Source organism: Diorhabda carinulata, chromosome 6, assembly GCF_026250575.1.
Source record: "Diorhabda carinulata isolate Delta chromosome 6, icDioCari1.1, whole genome shotgun sequence".
In the NCBI taxonomy this organism is placed as follows: domain Eukaryota; kingdom Metazoa; phylum Arthropoda; class Insecta; order Coleoptera; family Chrysomelidae; genus Diorhabda; species Diorhabda carinulata.
Window position 1 is genome coordinate 5257699 of NC_079465.1, and position 22711 is coordinate 5280409.

At 32.5% G+C, this 22711-nt stretch overlaps 1 protein-coding gene across 3 annotated transcripts in view; it reads left to right on the top strand.

Annotated features, from left to right (window-relative positions):
• The window catches only part of LOC130895135 (transcription factor SOX-13), a 227393-nt gene extending 205320 nt beyond the window's left edge, over positions 1 to 22073 (top strand). For all 3 annotated transcript variants that reach the window (XM_057802296.1, XM_057802297.1, XM_057802298.1), the window contains 4 exons: positions 5299 to 5544; positions 5600 to 6089; positions 9799 to 10146; positions 12898 to 22073. In XM_057802296.1, the coding sequence (XP_057658279.1) occupies positions 5299 to 5544; positions 5600 to 6089; positions 9799 to 10146; positions 12898 to 13205 (1392 nt within the window). In that variant the 3' untranslated portion in view covers positions 13206 to 22073. The remainder of the gene's footprint in view (positions 1 to 5298; positions 5545 to 5599; positions 6090 to 9798; positions 10147 to 12897) is intronic.
• Positions 22074 to 22711: the final 638 nt, after the last annotated feature.

Consider the following 22711-nt stretch of genomic DNA (forward strand, 5'->3'; position numbering starts at 1 on the left):
ATCTGAAACGACAGATTTGTGTCCTTGGTCCCCCTGATGAAGTTTTCCCCATACATACGATTCATTCTCGGATGGATTTCTGCAGCACTATGGCTTTCGTATGTAGAAAACGAGTTCTCAATTCACACTTGGTAGGAGCATCAATAATGGCGGGCATGTTTAGTTGGCTGTATCACAACGCCGACTGACGCCCGAATGTCAACAATGATGGAGTGTGTACTACGAAAGCTGCGCAGTCACCTAAAGCGCATGCCCGCTTTCTTCTGCCCTCGTAGCGTCTGCACGGAGAGATAGGAGGTTGAAAAAAAAAGGTCCTAGTATTTTGAAAAATTTGAATTAGAAGATTTTTATCGGGTCTAGTTTCTGAGTTTCAGCTATGTAGGTGTAAAACAGAAAAAAAGTAGGTGTTTACTGAGGAAAACTTTAAAAAATGATTAATTATATCCTAATCAGAGAGACCAACAATAGCTAGAGATCAGATTCATATCTCAAAAACCCTGATAGTGGAATATTCTGATGCATACACTCTCCCTGCTCTTCGCTCATATCTCCTAAATATTCCGGAAACTGTTCCAGGTGACCGTGGAGAAAGTTTTAAGCTCATATATAAAAATATCTGGTTCCATATTGAGATAAGGATATTATTGGCAAATTCAAGAAAAGCATTTCTCGCCTTTATCGAGTGATTTAATAAACTATTTAAGGATGCCTAGTTTGATTTGTAATGTTGGAAGGATAATTTTGTCTAATGAATTCTGGACTACATTTTTCTTTCCAGACTTTATATTTTCTTCCAAAAGCCAATGATCTTGTTTAGCTCTACTCTCCCAAAGACATATAAAACAGATAAACTTAATCTAACCACTCTGTTGGTCCTAGAAATACCTGACTGACGTACCACTGTATTAGAAAGTACAAAATCTATATAACAAATTTGAAGACGACACATTGTTTGGAAGTCATCAATATTGAACGTTTTCAATGAAGCTGACCTAGATTCTACTCTGGGTGATACTGGTCCTTCGTCAACAGTAAAAGACTCAAGAAAATTTTTTATCATTGGTAATCCTCTTGAGAAAATTAGTGCATGTTTTTTTTTGAGCTTTTCAAGGACCATTGTAGCTCAAAATCAAGTGTTCAATTATAATTTTTATTTTTAAAAAGCACTAATACGGTCAACATTTTGGTCAGTTTTTGTTCTAAAAACTTTCCATTAGGAAGGTTAATCTTCTTTGCCATCCATGTATGCCATAAAAAACTCACACTTTTGATTATCAATTTTCATTATATGCGTCTCAACTATTTTACCAACTTAATTGTATTACGTTGCCTCAAAATCCGATGATCCATTTCTGTAACATACAACGAAAAGAAGATTCAAAAATAACTTATTGGCTGTTTTGAGTTGAAACTATAACTGAGAGGAAGTCTAGCATAGACTCGAAAATACAACATTATCAGGTTCATTACGCTTCTTGCATTCATACATGCATTACCTTTACTTATTGTTAGTACAAACTAAATAACAGCTTTTCTTGGACAGAACTGTTAGTTAAAATACTAGAGAAGTAGGAAAATGAGAGAGTGAAGCTCTTCAAATAGTTGTAGTGTTAGTGGAAACGCCAGAAATAGAAAAAATCCTTAAGTTTTGAATTGAATCATAGAATAGTAGTATATGATGGTAGAAGACTGGTAATAAGATAAAAATTCACTTCATACTCATGAACTGCAATTATAAATTCTATTTCTCATCAAAAAAATGATATTTTTTCCTTAATTTTTCAAAAAGATGCGACAGTTTAAACTTCGACCAATTACAGTTGTGTGAAATTTATTACATACACTCATTTGTCAAATGTGAAAAAAATATCGAATATATTATTTAAAAAACGTTCGCAACTGATCATTAAAAAGATGAATGTTAGTTACGCATTATTTGGAAAAAAGATTTAATTCAGAGCAATGTGAAATACCATCAACATCCTGTGAACAGAGGCGTAGGAAAGGAGAAGAGGAAGTTGTGTTCCCTTTTCGAAGTATTTTTGTCAACAGCTTTGATTCATTCCATAGATACTTCGACGCATAGGCGGAACGTATTCTTAAACGAATCATCTTATATATCTCTTGGATTGTCTTTAGCCGATGAGAATACAACTTCAAACTTTTAAGAGTTCGTCATAGTTCACCTGAAGCATCGTTTCATAAGTTTAACGATCAAAAGCAGGTTTTTCTTTTTTATCATGTAAATTATTTGTATTGTTGTAACATATAAAGGTTTGTCGTATAACAGTTATTCTTCTCTTTTTATTAATTTTCTTATAAATTCTGAAAAACTATTATCAAGCTTATTTTAGCTATGTTAAAATGTACTTCGGGCTTAAAAGCCTCAATTACCGAAATGATTTGTTGACTAACAACCTTAAATTGATGGTATATAAAGTAATTGTGTGAAATATTTGAAGAGTTCGATTCGTTTTCTTATAAATTCCGAAACGTCCAATTGTTATTTTTTTCTTGATGATTTTCTTGATTTGTTGTCGACGCCACTGTTAATGTGTGAAATATGCAGTTCTCGATTAAAGTTGCAGTGAATGGAGGATAAAATTGGACGTGTGCCGACGTAAATTTAGCCACTGTGGGCGTTTGGCAACCTGCGAATCTTCGGGGAAAAGAAACACAGCGAACGCAACAGATGGACAATTCTTTAACATATCTCATCCTGAAAACAAAAAAAGAAATCTTCGCAACGCTGCGCTGTTATTGTTTGCTTTTGGTTATTCTCAAATAAATCGTCTAAAAATTGTTTTAAATTTAACTTTAGAGAATTGTTTTTTTCTTTTCTCTGTGGTGCTTTCAGTTGACGGCTTATTTTACAGATAATCTGTCAAGTCGTATACTGTCGAATTTTCAATATTTTCATTAATAAAAAAAGCTATTTTAGTGAATAAAAGTTTTAATTTTATCTATTAATTACAAAAATTGGAAGAATAAGTCAGTAACTTTTTATTATTTTGTGTATAACACAAACTAACAGACATTTTGCGAGTTTTCAACGATTTGTTAGCCACTGGGTATCATAATCTCTTGGCTTAATCCAATCGCCTTATGATCTTAGCAAAAATAGCTTACTTCCAAAAAGCAGATGCCTGCTAGGAATTTATGTTTGCACCATCACATTCTGGTATAAAAGGAAATGATGAAGTAAAGTCCAATCAGTAGCAAACAACCAGGACTATATCCAAATAGACAAAGTTTCTTCCTATGACATGAATTGTGAAGTTAAAGTGTTCATGTGGCAAAACATATGGAGTGCAATATAAAAACATCTGAAAAAAATCAATCACTGAATTATTGGCGCCTACCAAAATTAAACTTACGTCTGGGTCATAGCGATTTGACCCATAAAAATCTTCTAGCACAGACTAAGTTGCCAGGATGCATGAAGTAGCCATCTCTAGTTCAGGTCGGGCACTTCTAAGACCATCCTCGTATATTATTGTTAATATTTGTTCATTTGTAAAATGTACTGTAATGTTATATGATCTCTTCTGTCACTAATAGCTGTAGTAGCTGGAGCGACTGAAAAAAAGTTACAAAAAGAAATGACCTAACCTAACCTAACCACTTCAGATTATTAGTTGTTCAAACGTCACAGTTAATTTTATTGATAAACAAAATGAGAAAATGCAACCAAATTATTTTTATATCATTATTTTGGAGTAGATATCAACATTTTTGAAATATTATATCACATTACAAAAAACGGAAGTTGAATTTTCGGTCCTGCGCGTCATGATAATGATATACACTAAAAGGTGCGGATATTATTACAGTTGATCACCAATGTGATCTTGGAGTTATAGTCACCGAAAACCTAGAATGGGATGTACATATCAATCAAATAGAAGCCAAGAAAGCCAATTCATTCAATTATATGGTACAAAAAGCTTTTAAGGATCACTCAGTCGAGATGATAAGACTTCTTTACAAAATAGCCAAAGCTTGAATTTGCGCATTCAGTGTGAAATCCATATTTTGTGAAGGTTATTGAGCTTTTAGAACTAGTTCAGTGGAGAGTTACTAAAATACCTCCCTCGCTGAAAAATTTATACTATGAAGAACGCCTAAGAATATTTGCCCTACCCACTCTCAGAGAACGTCGCTTCAGAGGAGACTTAATAGAAACCTATAAAATTCTTGCGCATATCTACACTTGCGATTTTCCATTTGAATACAAAACAGTAGTTAAGAGCGCATTCAAGAAAACTATCTAAGGAAAGAAACTGCAAGTTGCCCCGGAAGAACTTTTTGACAATAATAATAATGATAATTCCCGAGGCAAATCGTAGTGTATACGATTTTCCTGCATACCTTGGCCGAAGGAACGTACTTTCGTCTCTGCTACTTGGGAAGAAAATACGTATTCTCGACCGAGGTATAAAAAAAAAAGTTTTTCTCTGTACTTATATTTTGACATTTATTGTTATAGTCGTAGATTAATTATAGTATTCAATTTGTGGTAATGCTCACTTTATCTGCATAAAGTATGATGACCATAACTGTTAGTAAAAGATTATACTATTATTTTCAACATAAAATTTATTGAGTAGAACTTTTTTTATAGGAAGTTTTTTCATATACTCCACTTACAAAAAAATTTTTTCTTGTAAGGTTAATGAATATCAACCTTTTTCAATTATTGACATTTTATTTTTACGTTGGATTAAACTTTCAATGCTTGGTAAACGAAACAATCTTGAAAACGCCGTTAAGCAGTCTTCATTTCTACTTCATTTCAACTACCAAGAAGAGATTGTACACATTTTGTATCAGTCATACCATTGCCTATATATATGGGTGAATGCGCGCATTAAAAGTTTGGCGAAAGCGCGAGTTTATCAACATTCATAGATATATACAGGGTGTTTCTATATTCGACCGACAACGCTCTACCACAGAGAGATCTCAATAAATGATTCATTTTGATATAGGAAATCGAACCCTTACGGGGCCTAGTTGCTGAGATATAGGGTACTCAAAATTTTAAATCAAAATAAAAAATTTGCCATAAATCAGTAACACTTTTAAATTTTTTTGTCAAATTTGGTGACCGATATGCTCCTTAATAAAGTAATATTTAGGTGTTCATATGGTCATCTCTTATACAGTGACGATTTTTTTTTAATTTTTAATATGTGCACTATCGATGTCTAATTAATACTGAATGTAGAGGATGTTCAAACTCAACCATCACATCTAATGTAATTTCAATTCAATTAATGTATGATTTTTTTACAGACATCGACTGCTAGTCAACTAGTGAACGATTCACACCAAAAACAGTTAGAACTACATCGTTTACAACAAGAACAACTGTTACAACATCAACAGAAACTACAAGAATTACAAGGTCAGATCACCGCACAATATGCCGCAGGTCCACATCAAGCAGGACTCATGTTCCTACCATTTCTGGAACAACTTCGTGGACTACAACCACCGGCGATTCCTCCTAACGTTTCTAAATCTCCATTGGGTAACCACGTACGTACCAAAATGAACATAGTTGATAACCAATTCATATATTATGTATTTACAGATGCTTCCCCCTCATCAGGTACCGAACTGGATGTCCGCCACAGCTCATCTCTCGCAAATGCCAAATATCACCGCTCCACCTCAAGAGAAACGATCTCCACCCCCACAACCAACCCCATCACCACCACCACCAACTCCCTCTGATCCCGACGCGCCTCTCAATCTCAGTAAACCGAAATCTTCCAGTTCGGGTTCAGCAAGATCGAGTCCTCAAAGTACACCGGCGGCTCCTATTCAAGATCAGCCAGTCGCAGCGACTGCCCCAAAACTATTACCACCTAATTTGATGATGTCGAGAGCGTTCTTGCCGTATGCCGGACTTCCACCTCAGTTTCCCATGGACAGAAACGTTCAAAATAAAGATATGACGAGTCCAGATAAACAACCACATTTTCCTTTACATATGTATGGGCTGCCTACTCCACCGCATATGGGAGGTGCTAAAGAAGAGAGTATTAAAGAAGAGAGAGATTTTCTCGCTAGTTGCCACTGTAAGTCAACGTTTTCATTATTGTATGAATTTTTTAATTTGTGAAGAATAAGTTTTAATACAGATTATTTAGCGTGATTGGTTAATAAAGCAGCAGACTTTTGAGGTACAAATATGCGGTTCATTCTTGTAAGAAACAATTGCAGTTGCTAAGGTTAGGTTAGGGTGCTCTTTTTACACAAAAAAGCACAAAATAGAAATCTGTTGAAACTAATTTTGTTTAACAAAAAGCACTGCGAGGATAACCATCGTTTGATCGGATTAACCCGAATATGATCTAAATATCGGGTCAAGACCATGGCGTTGAATGACGATGAATCCTTTTTACACTGGTACATTGATGGTAAATGATTGTTTTGTTTGTTTGTTTTTTATAACCTTAAAAATTATTAATCAAAGACGCCAGTATGAAGCTTCTTCTTCTTCTTCTTCTTTTTCTCATTTTAAGACTATGTCATGTGTTTTCAAAGAGGCAGCCTAAGTTGTGACTCCGAGGACCAACTCTCATACCAGCGCTTTGGTGGTCTTCCAGGCGGTCTACTTGTATTGGGTCTCTCTTCCTTTGCGATTTTCGCCAGTCGATCGTCGTCCATTCTATTGACATGATCTCTCCATGCTCTTTTTCTAGTTCTGGCCCATCTCACTATATCCGGAACGTCACACATTCTTCTAATTTCATTGCTCCTTATTCTGTTTCTTAGTGTTTTCCCTGTGATTGAGCGTAATGTCTTCATCTCGGTCGTTCTAAGAGTCCGCTTAGTAGTTGCAGTCTCCGCCGTCGTTTCTATGGCGTATGTCATTACTGGTCTGACACAAGTTTTATATATCCGTGTTTTGCTTTCGATACTTTCGAAATTTATTCCTCCATATCACGGTTCGGATGAATCCCGATATCCTAGATGCTGCTGTTGTTTGCGTTTTGACTGCTTGTTTCAAGGTCCTTTTGCTCTTGATACTAACCCCTAAATATTTAAAAGACATAACCTGCTCTACACTTTTATTATAAATTGCCAGTTTGCATCTTCTTGGTTCTCTCGCTATTGTCAAGGATTGTGTCTTTTGTGTCGATATGATCATATTGAATTTTTCTGCAACTGTTTCAAATCTGTGCAGCAGTTTTTGCAGATTATCCTCATCTTCGGATATCACAACCGCGTCATCAGCGTAGCAAACTATCTTAAACTCATGTTTTCCCATTCTGTATCCTCTGCCTGTCGTTTTGACTTCTTTTATGATTTCGTCCATTATAATGTTGAAGAGTATTGGGCTGAAACTAGTATGAAGTATGCAGTATGAAGCAACTTATTAAAGTGTTGATGATTCGCGTGTAAAGTATTTATTCCGAAAGGGAAATAACAGCGACGACGATTATGACACCATACCCACAACCGAGTGGATTGAATTTTTTCATTTGGAAATTAAGACTGATCAGTTTATTGTAGGGAAAGGGGGCCTTGGTATAGTGAAGATAAAAAAAATCACGGCGGAGGTTAAGGCTTATCTACAGAACGTATTTGAACGGAAGAGTTTTTGTTGGTGACGACAATAAACTCATCATCTACTATTATCGATGCTCTTGAAATTTAACACCATAATAACAGTTGTGGAGATGACAGATCAAAAGATAGCTCTCGAGCTGAACAAGAGCAAGCTGTTTGATGTCTAGATATCTTGTCTATGCACGTCGCAAAACACGTTTCCGTCACTATTAGAATATTTGTGCAGTAGCGGTTTGAAACGAAAGTGTTTTTTTCTCGTTCCGAAAACCATGTGTGACGCAAAAAAGCAGCAACGTATCAATCTCAAATTTCTCGTTAAATTGAAAAAGAAAACTCTGACTGAGTGCTATAAATTGTTGCAAGAGGACTATGGGGACAACTTTCTATCTCGTGCACGTGTTTTTGAAGCGTGTAAGCGCTTCAGTGGGGGCCGGGAGAGCACTGAAGAGGACCATCGCCCAGGTCATCCTGTGACTGTTTCAACTCCGGAAACAGTGACCAAAATCAACCAAATTGTGCGTACAGATCGTCGAATGAGCATCCGAATGATTGCCGAGGATGTAAACGCCGATAAAGAAACGTTTACAAAAATGTTACACGAGAAATTACACATGACAAAAGTCTGTGCGAAGCTGGTGCCAAAAAATCTGACCCGTTGATATTCTGCTCAGATTTCCTTGAAAGGTTAAAGAAAGATTTGCTTCTTCCACTTTTTTAACTTATAAGGGTGATTCCGTTCTAACTGTGATTTTTTGTATTCAAAATTTCAAGATTTTAAAATTTAACTTTTCTAACTTTTTTATGCATATTATTCATCTATTTTACTGTAAAAATAAAACTCTAAGAGGAATTTACTACAACTTCAAAGTATCACGAGCAAGACACAAATGTCGGATTTTGAGTTCCACGGTACTGACTCATTTATCCACGGTACTGACATGGTAACTTAAGATATTAAACAACAAGTGCATCAATTTTCCTCAGTTTGATCATAAACATTAGAATTTATAAGGTAATTAGTTTAAATCATTTGTTACGACAAAAAAAATTAATAATTTATCGGTAAATTCTAGGAATGGACATGACACGGTACTGACATTCAAGTGATGTAGTATAAGTTTTCTTTAAGTGGCAAGTTATATTGTATAAAAATAATGTTTAAATATCTTAAGAATTATTCAATTAACACAAAATTTTTATTAATTGATTATTAATTAATGACTAGTACAAAAAAACAATACAGGACATTGAATATCACAGTTATAATGGAATCACCCATAAACTCAATTCCCCGATAGAAGTATTAAAAAAGGCGAAAAAGCTGGAAACATCGTATGAAATCAATTAATAATATCAATTAATCAAACTAAAACTATCCACAGATACGATAATTCATATTAAAATTTATTGCTAAGAACAATAAAGAAAGTTTCAGCAATAAAGGAGTTTGCTGAAAATAATAATAAAGTCGCATTAACTGCGTATCCAGAGAGCACAACAACTAAAAAACATCATGTAAAGCAAAAAAAATTAGCTAAAAGGTATAAAAACCTCAAATGACCAAATTCCGACATATTTGTTTTTGCCATCTTACTATTGCAATGCTAGTTGCATACCTAGTAGTTCTCACTGTAATTAGAAACATAGAAAATAATTTTTTTAAGATATCTTCAAATTTATTTACTTATATCTTGTTTTCGTAGTCAAAGTTATAGTAGAAAATCCGTCTTCTATTTAAATATTACAAATTTCAATGAACAATTCTAGAAAATTCACTGGCATGTCAATAAAATTATATAACCTAACGTTGGATTGATTTCAATAAAACAAATCATTTATCACTTACATTGAAAAATATTAATTGTATTTTTGGCATCAGCTCAAGCACTATATAATTCATCTGGTTTTCAAACCACAATTAAAAAAAATAAAAGCTCTATTGAGATCAAAGAATGTTTTATTATTTGGAATCTGAAGTGCTGTTTGCAATTATTTACGTAGGCAATATAAATAAACGTATTGTATGCGTATGCCTTTCACTTGATTCTACTATAAATGAAACTATAAATGAAACAGAGCAATAAATTTGAAAATATTGATAATAATTGGTTTTAAACTGTTGTTGAGTACGATTCAAAATTGAAGCAGGGTAATAATCAAACTAAATAAATTTCTTATTCGATTATCTAGAAGTAAATAATTTTGTTTTAGTATGGGGTACGCCCGACGCTAATTTCAAACTCGAAGCGGACAATGCGGAAAAAGCGAAAATTATACGGCAACAGGCGAAACGCGATAATGAAAATAAACCGCACATTAAAAGACCCATGAACGCCTTTATGGTATGGGCGAAAGACGAAAGGAGGAAAATCCTCAAGGCGTGTCCGGACATGCACAATTCCAATATATCGAAAATCCTTGGAGCGAGATGGAAATCCATGTCGAATTCAGAGAAACAACCTTATTACGAAGAACAGTCTAGACTGTCGAAATTGCATATGGAGAAACATCCTGATTATAGGTATCGACCGAGGCCAAAACGAACTTGTATTGTTGATGGTAAGTATTCATAGTATTATAAATAATTTCCCAAATCTAGCGTTATATTGTATTCGACGAAAATTTCAAAAAAATTAAATAAATAATTGAGAGAGCACTGAAGTAAAAATTAATGAAATGATAGGGGACGTGGCGAACAACGTCAGATGTTGGGGCTTTATGAGAGTAGAAAATACGATATATATTAATCTTTGTTTTTTGTAATATATCATTTGAAACTAATAAAACTAAAAATACATTACTAAAGTTGTGGATAATAATAAAACAGTAAAAGAGTTTTATTGGCTAATTCTAATTGGACCATCATGTTGAAAATAGGATATCTACGAGCCTTGAAAACCGAGAATTTCGCAGAGCCACGAATTTTCTAATAAACCGGGGATTTTTAATTATTTTGAGTGAGCTAATCGGATACATCAAGTTGGTGTTGGTATAGTTCAAAAATATTCTGACTGATCTAGAAAATCGCATCATTAAATCGAAACAGTTTATTGATTGTAAACAGATGCAACGCCACTACATTGGAAAAAGCAGACATGGCTTTTAGAGATATTCTAACGAATCAGATCACTCTGATTAAGATGAAAAACTATTCCAAATTTGAAGGAGTACGAGGATGTATTGATATCTAGTTAGTTTAGACCAGTTCCATGCATAAACAAAATATCGCGTTACCATAGCAACGAACAATAACTTATTAGAAGTGTAAGTGTAAAGTTTGAGATCAAAAAAGTAAACCAGAGCTACGCAATGAATTAAAAGAAAAAAGATGTCCACCGAAATTGTGAAAATCGAAAAATTGGAGTATCGAGCCATCATCAAGTACCTATATTTAAAAGGGTTAAGAGGTAAGCAGATTTACGAAGATATGCTTAATATCCTTGGTGGTCAATGTGCTTCGTAAGCAACAGTGAAAAAGTGGACTGCAAACTTCAAAAGAGGTAAATTTTCCATTGAAGATGATGACCGATCGGGAAGGTCAGTTTCTGTGCCAGTCCCCGAAAATATCGAATTGGGCTAAAACGGATATCTGAACCACTGAATATTTTATACAAACGCGTTCATCATATAGTTTACGTCAATTTGGACATGAGAGAAATTGCTGCAAAATGGATCCCCAAATGTTTGAATTTTGACCAAAAGCGTGCTAAGGTAGAAGCATCGCGTTCGATCTGTGCTCGATTTGAAAACGATGTAGACTTCTTAAACCGAATTTTTACTATGGATGAGACTTGGGTACATTTCTACGATCCAGAAACAAAGCAACAATCGATGGAATGGCGACATTCTGGTTCTACAAGACCTAAGAAGTTTCGTGTCCAAAAATCTGCTGGAAAAATTCTTGCTTCAGTTTTTTGGGATTGCCATGGAGTAATCATGATTTAGTTTTTGGATAAGGGTAGAACAATAACTGGAGATTACTATTCGACATTACTCTACGGGAAAAAATTAAAGAGAAAAGACACAGAAAGCTATTCAAAGGTGTTTTGTTTTGCAGGACAACACCCCTGAACACAAATCTCATGTTACCATGCAAAAAATTCGTGATTTGAATTACTAGAACACCCCCCTTATTCACCAGATTTGGCTCCGTCCTACTATCATCTCTTTCCTCAACTGAAAAAAAGTTTAAAAGGTCGTAAATTTTCTTCCACCGAGAGGGTAATAAAAGCTGGTTTGCAGAGCAAGAAGAAACATTTTATTTGAAAGGTCTAGAGACGTTGCAGGTTCGCTGAAATAAATGTATCCAATTAAGAGGAGAATATGTTGAGTAATAAAATATTTTGACATTGAAATTTTGTTTGGTTCTATAGTAGGCTAAGAATTTTTCAATATATCCTCATAACTATGTTTTGGATAGAAATTAACGAACACAGGAACTTCAAAAAGGTGGTGCAAGTTCTAATTTCTTACAATAGCAGAAAGAGTATTTTCTGCCAATAAGGAGATTTTGGTTTAAAATTATAAAGAAGAATCACTTAGGCCAAAGATCAGTGTACGAAATAATTGGTATACTAAAAAATGTGGATATTTCAAAATTAATTAAATTCTTAAATTCTCTATGAGGAATGCCTACTCAAGATTTGGCGAAGCCTAAAAAGACAAAGAATCACAAAATTTGTGGAAAGCCGAAAAGAAAGAACTAGAAAAACTCAAAAAAAAAACCTAAGGTTTCTTAAAAACAGCTTATAGCACTGCTAGTGAAGCAAGAATTATTTAAAATAATTAAATAAAAAAATAGCTTGGTAGTTTTATTATACTTGTATTTTCTAAAATAAATATTGATCATAATAAAAGTGTAGTGAATTCAAGAAGTTTCAACCGGGAAAATGTGAAAATCAAAGACGGGAATTTGATTTTTACTAAACATAATGTGCATTATTCTTCCATCAAAGTAGTGAACGCGGCATTTGGTTCCGTCCTATTGATAATAACATTTTTGGAGACATATGGACCAATGACTGCGATATCCCGAAAAACTAGCAGTAATTTTCTGTGAATGTAAAGGTGTTTCAACAACAGATTGTTCACTCCAAATGTGACTATTTTGCTTATTAATGGATACCATTCAACCAAAAATGGGTTTAATCGGAGAATACAATTTCGAATAGAAATTCAATTCTTCAATTACGTGATTTCCCTCTTATTATCTTTCTATTAACTTTACTGGAATATCAAATTTTGTCACGTCTTTTAGCTGTTTTCTTATAACAATGATTATTCCTAGTATTCAAGTAATTTTTTTTTCAGGCAAGAAAATGCGTATATCAGAGTACAAAATGTTGATGAGACAACGACGTCAAGAAATGAGACAGTTGTGGTGTCGTGATTCCACGGATATGAATTTTATGCCTCCAAATCCGGATATGTCTCCAGCCACGTCAACGTCGGGTAGACCATCAGTATCTCCACCTATGGGAATGTTGAATGGCGCAGGACCTAGTACAGATACTAGCTACTACTATCCGCACGATAGCACCTCACCAGAGGCAATGAATTTTTCTCAACAAGATACCAGTATGGCTTACAATTCATCGCCGAGACACGACAATGACTGAGCCTGGTTTAACAGGGACAGATTCCCTCATTGGTATTAAAATTTGGTGTTAGATAAATTTTTGGAGAATATGGAGATAACGGGCAATATTTTAATTTGCGGCAGCTCACATCTTAATTAAAACGTGATCTCAAGATGTATGTATCTTTCTTGTGATTACAAAACATGTAAATATACACTATTTACCATATTAAATGTTCCCGTTGTCTGCAAAGTTTCTTGATGTTAATTTCGAATGAATGCCCGGTTTGGGCGTTTTTTGAGTTGAAAAACCTTGTAGGTTTGTATTAATTAAACATAGTTTGTACATTTGATAAAGAAAACAGACACTTGAAAGGCAAGATTCGCCTGTGCCATTTGTGACAAATGAAAAAACAAATACCAAAAGACTTTATTCATACTTACAAATTTTTGGTGTTGTAACTTGTTATGTAGATATATTTAAGAATTTGAAGTTATTTATTTATATCTAGTTATTCTTTTTGTTTTTTATTTTATTTTGTAAATTCTTGTAAAACTTTTTATTACTAGTTTTTCTCATTGCATTGCCAAGGTTTTGTTTGTAATGTCCCATATTTTCAGACTTATATAATAAAGTTATCAAAATTCAGTACATTCGTCGTGCCATAATCAACATTTTGACTTACGAGGGCGGTGTAATAAGATGAGTGTCGAGTATTCTCGTAACTGACCATAAACGAAATTGAAACGAAACTTTCCGCTATTTGAGTGAACTTTTGCGTCATTACGTAACCACAAATCAACCACACACCTAATAGCAGTGAAAATAATAGGTATCTATGCAAAATAAGGCCAGTTGCCTTGAAAAAGGTATAACAACGGCCAATATTATGTCAACTTATTGAGTAAATTTCAATGAAAAAGTTTTCTTACATGAGAATAGTACATGGGTTCACATACGAGGTATGGCTATTAAGTAACGAGACTAACTACAGAAAAAGTACGCATGCCCCAAAGGTTAGCAGCTGTCAACTAGAAGCCTCGAATGTGATGTATACAGTGTCTTTAGACAAACCAGTGTAGCCGTAAGTTCAATTTTTATAGGGGCTGTTTTTTTGTTTTGCCCTAAAAAATAGAGCAACGGAGTGTTTTGAAATTTCACATGAAACTTGGAAAAACTGCAATTATATCATAATTTATCGAATAAATTATATGACAATGAATATTTGTCGTGTCTACGTATGTTTGAGTGGTTGAAGTGTTTTCAAGATGGCCGAGAAGATGTTGGATCGTCCTTCGGTGCGAATGCAGAGTCTATAGGAATTGACAAAGAATGTGTACGGCAAATTTTACATTAAAATTTTATCATGCAAAAAGAAAAGCGTGTGTGTGCGCCTAAAATCCTTAAATTTGAACAACAAGAAGCTTGCAAAATATTTGAATTGACATTTTGAATGCGAGTGAATCTTGGATCTTACACTGTGTGACTTCTGCTTCTTTCCCAAGATGAAACTTGCATTATCAATAACAAGATTTGAGTTTATTGGAGCTGTGAAAGAAAAAGCGACGCGCGTCCTGAAGGAACCAACAGAAAAATACTTCTTGCACTGTTTCCAATAATGAAAGGTTTGCATGGAGCGCTGTAGGGATAGAGGAGGGGTATATATTGAAGGTAATAATAATAAATAGACATAAAATTAAAATAAACTTATATCACCAGTCCTGATTCCTTATTTACAAACTTTATTTTTTTAGAATGTTTGAATAAATTGCACAAAATGTATTAAAATTCGGATTATTCTGTATCCAATAATATCATCAAAAAGTCACAAATTTATTAACTCGTCCTCGTACACGCAGAATTAAAAATGTAAGTCATAAAATAGGGTCAGACATCCCGTTGAATTTTATTGAAAATCAGAGACTATTGTCAAGTTTTTCCAAAAAAAAATTAAAGGTAAAGATAAGCAGTATTTGCTTCACGTAAAATATTAATTCTAGTCGTTTGATTATGAACAAACTCTGTAAAGATTTTAGCTTTATTAGAGTAATTAAAATGTATTATTTTTTAAGTTAATATTGTATGGTACAAAAAATTTCTAACAATTAGACGACTAGAACTCCCCAAAGGACTTTTCGGAAACTATGAACCCGGATCACGGTCATTGTTATTCGGAAACTGATCAAGTTGAGTAAACGCGATCAGCTGATGGATTATTTAATTTGTCTATGGTTTTTTGAAATTGAAAATTCAGTTATTCCCCTTAAATGGCTGTCTACTATTAATTATATTTGTATTTTTCGCCATATTATGAAAAAATTAACGATCATGTTTTAAATTTGAAATTTCCTCCGAAAATCGACGTTCGTAAACTGTGACCTAAATCTCGTTCTGGGTTAGGATTCGCAATCAGCTGATCGGTGATCTACCCGAACCCGGGTTATAGTTTCCAAAAAGTCCCCAAGTAATTTTGGAAAAATTTTATCGTACTAAACATGAAATTATCTAAAAAATATATGACGCAAAAAAAGATCAAGAAAAACAAACAGGGTAGATTTTTATATATTCCATCAATTGATGGAGAAAAATATTTGTATTTCTGAGATACAGAATGTCTCCAATAAGTGACTTAAAAAGGATATCTTGTAAAATCTTAATAAAAGTTCAATTTTCATGTGGAAACTTATTCTAGTTACCTTGAAGTGAACAATTATATATATTTATTTAGGTACACAATAATTACCAATTAATTCAGAATTATGTATATCAACCAATTATCGCCAGGATTTAATTTACAGTCATACATATTTTTTATAATTAATTATTTCACAGAAAAAAATTGCCGCCTGATTTTTTTTTCATGAAAAACTTTTATAATCCTTTTTCTCTGGTGGTCAAGATTTAATGGGCAATTTCATGTTGACGTTTAGAGCGTCAAATAAAGTTACCTGGGGCGCCATCTTAAATATAAGAGCGTCGAGCTTCAAAACGCTAAAAAACACTTAAGTCTACCACCTCTATCAATAGTCTGTCAAACTATGAAAATAAAGGGTGTTCTAAATATAAACATTAATGATGGCGTTACATTTTCAAGCTATATACCTGATTTAAACAGTTAAACAATGTTTATTTTTGACGCTGCATTAATTTAAGACGATGCCCCACGTAATCTCATTCATTGCCCAGTATTACAATTCAGTGAACACAATATTTTTGACAACTATCAGCTCTAGAAATAAATGTATATAATTCAAGGTCACCTTGTAGAATTATATATTTTACAATTCCGATTATTATAAAAAGATTATTCCATTTCACTTTTTAACCATAAAATAGAAATTTATACAATATTTTCTAAAAAAATTTCATGTTTATGTACGAAATTTTAAAGTGCAATGTAAACTTATACTTTTGTTTCTAAACTGTTGATGTTTATATATTTTAATCTAAAAGCCAGTACTTTAAGTGACATTACTTATTTATTTCTCAACAGTTTTATTTTTAATAGAAATATGTACAGTCAGACTCAAAATATGCATCATACATTTAATAGGCTATTTTTCAGAAACCTACAAATATCTATGAAAACCTTTTTTTATTTAAATGTTTCTACAAAGCAAACTAAAAGCTTAAAGTTACTAAATTGATTGGTGTTACATAAAATGTTGAATAGTTCCGTTGTTTTTGATCTGAGTTAATTACTTAATTCATGTTTATAAAGCCGGTACCACACGATGCGTCAAATGCTTTCAACGTTGGTCGCTGGTATGATTGGACGGATCGTGTGGTTGTAGTACGCATGTCTTTCGACGAATGTTTTGCTTCTAGCGTTGGCATAGGAACGTTGACCATGGAAAATCCGTTTTTTCCCCCTGTCAAAAAAGTACCCAACATTGGAGCCAACAACTACGCATACTTCTTGTCCTCTTGTGTGTGAATGATACGTGTTTTGTATGAAAAAACAAAATTGCCAGTATCATCCAGTTTATTTTAAAAGAATTTATATCTGTTGTATGCTGTTCATTACTTTTTTGCTACGTTTACACTTCTTTAGGTAGGGTTTGTTTAGGTTTCAGCTTTCGTTCAATGTTCATCCAAAGTTGGAAGGTGAATGTTGGCGCAAACGTTGGACGCATCGTGTAGTACCGGCTTAACATTATAGGTTTTTGTAAAGTTGTTTAGTTCTGTTTGATAAACTTTTTGAATATTCATTAGTTGTTTTCAATTGTTATTTCCTTTAGTGTATCATCAATGGGGATGTTTTATAGGAGGCTTTTATTTCATAAATACACATAAAAATTACAATTTCATTAAAAAATTGACAAATTTTAATAAAACAATACGTAATGTGACTATAACTTCACTGACTATAAATAAAACGATAGATCTTGTTGAAATATCACTTTTGAAAGATTTTTCTGTACCTTTGACGCAGATATTCTCTAGGTCAGTGTCAAGGATATTTTGGGAAAATATTAAAACGCATAATATTCTAAGTATTCTTTTCTTTTAGGAGTGACAATTCTTAAAAAGTCTATTGCTGTTACCAGTATCTGTGACTTACTTTTATATTTCTTACTGTACATTTCGGAGGTCCTACTACAGGTATGAATAAAAAGTAGGGATCGTCTAACGGTTTGGGGTATTGCACACGATTTAAAATCTCAATAGTCAATACTTTATACTGAAGTATTGCAAAAGAAAATTTTTTGTTAAAGATTGATAATATATTCGTGTAAACACAATTTTAAAGTATCGTGAGGTATATTTCTACGTGTGTTGATTTGCTTACTACTTCATTATATAATACTTTAGACTCGTATGCTATAAACTTTTTTCTATATTCAGTTCTACATGAGTTAGGACCTTCGCAATCTAAAGTAACTGCAATAGACATTCTACGAATTGTCAGTCCTAAAAGAAAAGAATACCCAGAATATTACCCGTTTTAATATTTTCTCACAATATCTTTGACAATAACCTAGAGAATATCTGCGTCAAAGGTACAGAAAAATCTTTCAAAAGTGATGTTTCAACAAAAATAAGCGCTCAGGTTTCCATATTACTGTCTTACTGCACTCTCACAGACACGTTTTTTGCTCTGGCAGACTGTTGGTGATGGAATTTCGTTCTGGCATTATATATTATTAATTGTTCATGTTAAAATTTGAAGACTGTCTAAAATTTTATGACTAAAACTTTACCTAAAATAAATCTAATTTCTTGCCCTCCTTAACATTTTAGAGTAGTCTACCCCGACCACAAAGGACTGCCAGAAGTGGCTTCTCATTTTCAGTGGGTATAGAGGATTTACTATAGAAACTTTCGTGACTTTTGAAATGACCACCTGAAATTTTTTTTATTTATTACTTATAATTTTTAAATCTGATGATTGAGGACTAGTGAATACAGCAATTAATTTTTTGCTCTTCTGACTAGAAATATTTGGTTAGTGTATAAGAGCTCGTAAATATTTTTCCACTTTTTATAAAATGGAATGTCATATTTTCTATGTCATTTTAAGCGTTAAATATCTCATATATAATGTTTCGACAGTATGGTTTTGAAATAATTTTTCTTCAATAAATCATTTGAAGAATACATAACTAAAATCCTGAAAAATAGCCTATGTAGCTAGATATTATACACATGTTATGTACTTAGGTATAAAAAAGTTATTTAGGTATCAAAATATACACATGTATTATTATTTTATTTTTTTTTTCACAAACTTTTAGTTTGAAACGTACCTACATACTATTTTTTGTAAAATATTTAAACACAAACTTCTTGAAGATACTTTGTGAATTACTTATTTAATATTTTCAGTTATTAAGTTTGTTATGTGATGTTTTACTTCAAACTATATACTTTGGACTGACAAAAACCCCATGATTTTGTTTCTCATACAATAAGAAACTTAGTTTATATAGCAGAATATGTACAAATGTTTCAAAGAACAAATATTGATCTATGATTTTATTTTTTGCTGCTACTGACTTACAAAGATTGATTGGAGTGGTTAAATAATTGGTTCTTTTCTCTATTATCTCCTTTAAATTCAAATTAAAATGTTTTTCTAGTCTTCAGTTATATGATATTCCGATTGATAACTTTTTATTCTTTGTAGTCCTTAATCAATATAAATTGTATTATTGTTAATATTTGTATGAGATTAGTTACAAAGGTTTTAGCATTTATGTCTCACTCTTACTTTTCGTTTTTCCTAATGTTTCTCAATTAAAAGTCTACTCCACTTAGCTGTATTTCTTCTGTAATCAACATTAAATCTTCTATCCACTTCTTATACATTCATCAAAATTTCTTTTTTGTGCATCCACATTATATATCTACTATTTTCTGTATATCTCTCCTTCGTTTAAATTATAATATTATAGGTTTGTTCTTGGTAGCTGCACTGGCAGAACTATTTCAAGTAGTGTTCTTGTATCAAAACCAGCACTAGTATCACTGTTCTTAGTAGCAGTGCAAGAGAACTAGCTCACCCAGTTCACTGTACTGTTTGCACTGGGTCTAGAGTCAGTTCAGCCAATGCAGTGCTAGACAGTAGAATAAGTTTAGTCTGGAAAATCGTTTTCCGTTATTATTAATACTGCAAGACCCGAATTAAATTAAATAACCTCAAATAAAACAATCAACAAATGCTCCAGTGCTCTTTGCACTATATCGTCCTTTGTATACGATCAAACTAGTTCCACTAGTTCTATACACTCATGAACTAGCCTGCACTGGTCCAATTCAGTACAGTTCCAGTGCAGTTACCAAGAACAAACCTCATGTCAACAACTAGGATCAAATATAGATGATCTAATATACAAAATTTGATGAATTTTGAAGTAAAAAAATTCATTAATCCCTCAGCTCAGGTTACCCTATAGGAAACAATATATAAAAGATACGAGGCGGAAGTAATTCTTTTCTAATCTTCAACTGCAATAGTTCAAAAAGAGGTTGTTATCTTTCTTATATCAAAAAATTCAGGGCAGTTATTAATAAACAGTTAACAGCGTTGAAAGAATAAGTTTATAATAAAAAAAATATGTATTAAAACTAAAAATTAATTTGGAAGTGTTCACTACTTTTTATGGAAATCATATTTATATCAAGTCTTACATTTCACAGAGACTTATTAGTGTTGATGAAATAAATTGATACAATATTGTCGCATAAATTATGTTCAAATATTAATTAATTGTAATGAATGAAAGGCATTGAAAAGTCAATATAATGTGGAGCGAGGTGTATTCAATTATACACGTAATCATCAATGGCACGATAGCCAAGGCGTTGATACTCGTGTTCATATCTTGACCTGGATTTTAATGGTAACAAATCAGTACTGGCTTGTGCCAGTACATTTTTTAGAACTAACAAGAATCAAACTGACAGGGAATAAAATAATGCCGATAATAAATATATGGAAATGTTAATCATGTTTGGTACTATTACGATGTATTATGATTACTCTGAAAATAAAATGTTCTAAATTCAATTCTTAACCTTTTTTGCGTTGTTTTTAAATAAGTCTAATAGAAAGTATAGTTTATTACTTATGCAGACGTGGATTATTCCTTTTTAGATCTAGTAGACATGCGAAAGCAAGTAGACACGAATTTGATTGACTACCTCGTGTGGTGGTAGTGATGTTTTTAAGCAAAAAACGATTTAGTCCGACTATTCGTCGGCCCGGCCAAATCATGTAGTCTTTAAAAGCATTCCTCCCATGGCTAGTATGAAATTTTCTTCAGCACAAAGTATGCAGTATGAAGTTAGGGTTGTATCAAAACAGAAACGTTTCATAAAAAACAAGTTTAATGCTATTATGTTTATTATTTTTGAACATATTCTGTATACACAAACTTCATAGTTGAAATAGAATATTTAACCTGTACTTAAATATGTCTGACAAAGCACCTATGTGACAACTTATGGTAGTAGATATACGATATATAAAAAATTATCGATTAGTTGGAGATTTGTGATACCTAATTATTATTTAAAGGATATATATTGTTTGAAAATGATACATCTACGAAATACCTTTGAAAGAGATGGTAAATTTTAGATTTTCATAATTTCTCGTGAGAGAAATAAATAGAATGGTTTTACAAAAATTTTATGCATATGGTATTATAATGGTCTTACGAAAGCGAATAATTATATGTATATGTGATAAGAGTACTTGTAAGAATTTTGCCATCTTGACGTATATTTTTTTTAATTTTATTGTACAGTTTATTTTCCATGTCGAAAGTAACCATCTTTTTTATCAAATATATTTTAAATCGATTATGAAACATATTCCTAGATTTTTCTAAAATTGTGCCAAATAATAGAAAGTATGGCAAAGATATATCTTTGCAATCATATATATATATTGAATATTCAAAAGTTTTTATTCAATTTAGAACATAATGTACACATAAACAATGATTGCACAAAGTGCATTTCACGATTTTCTTTTTTTTTTTAATAATTTGCCGTACTTTTGATACACCTTGTACATTTAAAAATGTAATTTGTGTATGGAAAATTTTGTAATAAAGATTCTCTAAATTCTTCGCACAAATTAAGTAATAAAAGGAATTAAAAAATAATTATTAATTACTTTTATCTTACTTTAGTAAATCAATTCAGAAAATAATTTGATTTTGTTAATCTTCTGAATATCTTTTGCCCCGTTTGTGCGACTAATTCAGAACGTTTTGATTATTCCATAATAAATTAGACGGCTAGTGATGAATGTATGTAAATCCCAATATCAATATAAAAGTTAATGTTAAGATTATATCCAAAAAAAATGGCCACAATCTGGAATTATATTATTAGAAGCTAGCTCATTGTTCTTTCCTGTGCCAAATTAAAATAAAGTATATAAAAGGTAAATATTATCGTTTTATTCGAACTTCTCCCAATTAATTAGAACATTGTATACAAATAAAATAAATTTGAGGTTATGTTTAAATGTACCTAATAATGTCGGCGCTTCATCTATAATTATGGTCAGGATTCAAATAATATGAAATATCGGGCGTCTTCATAAATTCGCCGTTACTGAAAAGTTACTGTTGTTAAAGAGTAAAATGATAGAGGACAATGACCTTGATTTTTGTTAATGTCATTCACGTAAATTTCTATCACGAGGTACAGCGACAATAAATTAGAATTTTTTTATTTAATTTTTAATATCCGATGCCATTTCACTGTATAATTTCGGTTTCACGCTCACAACTAATAATATTTGGCGTTAACATCGAAAAATAGTGATTGATTTACAATTTAAAATAACGTTTATTTAAAAAGATTGATCACTGACAACTGCGTTCTTTAAACATCACGGAATCGCTCATCTCTAGACCATACAGTGACTAAAGGTGATATCGGTTCACTTTTTATTCATTTCTATCTTCCATACAGCATCTTTCATTAAGAATGAAACCTCTAGGCATTAAATGAATCAAAAGTGATAAATGAACCAATCCAGCGATGTTAGATTTCGGCATTCGGTATCAATCACTCGCACT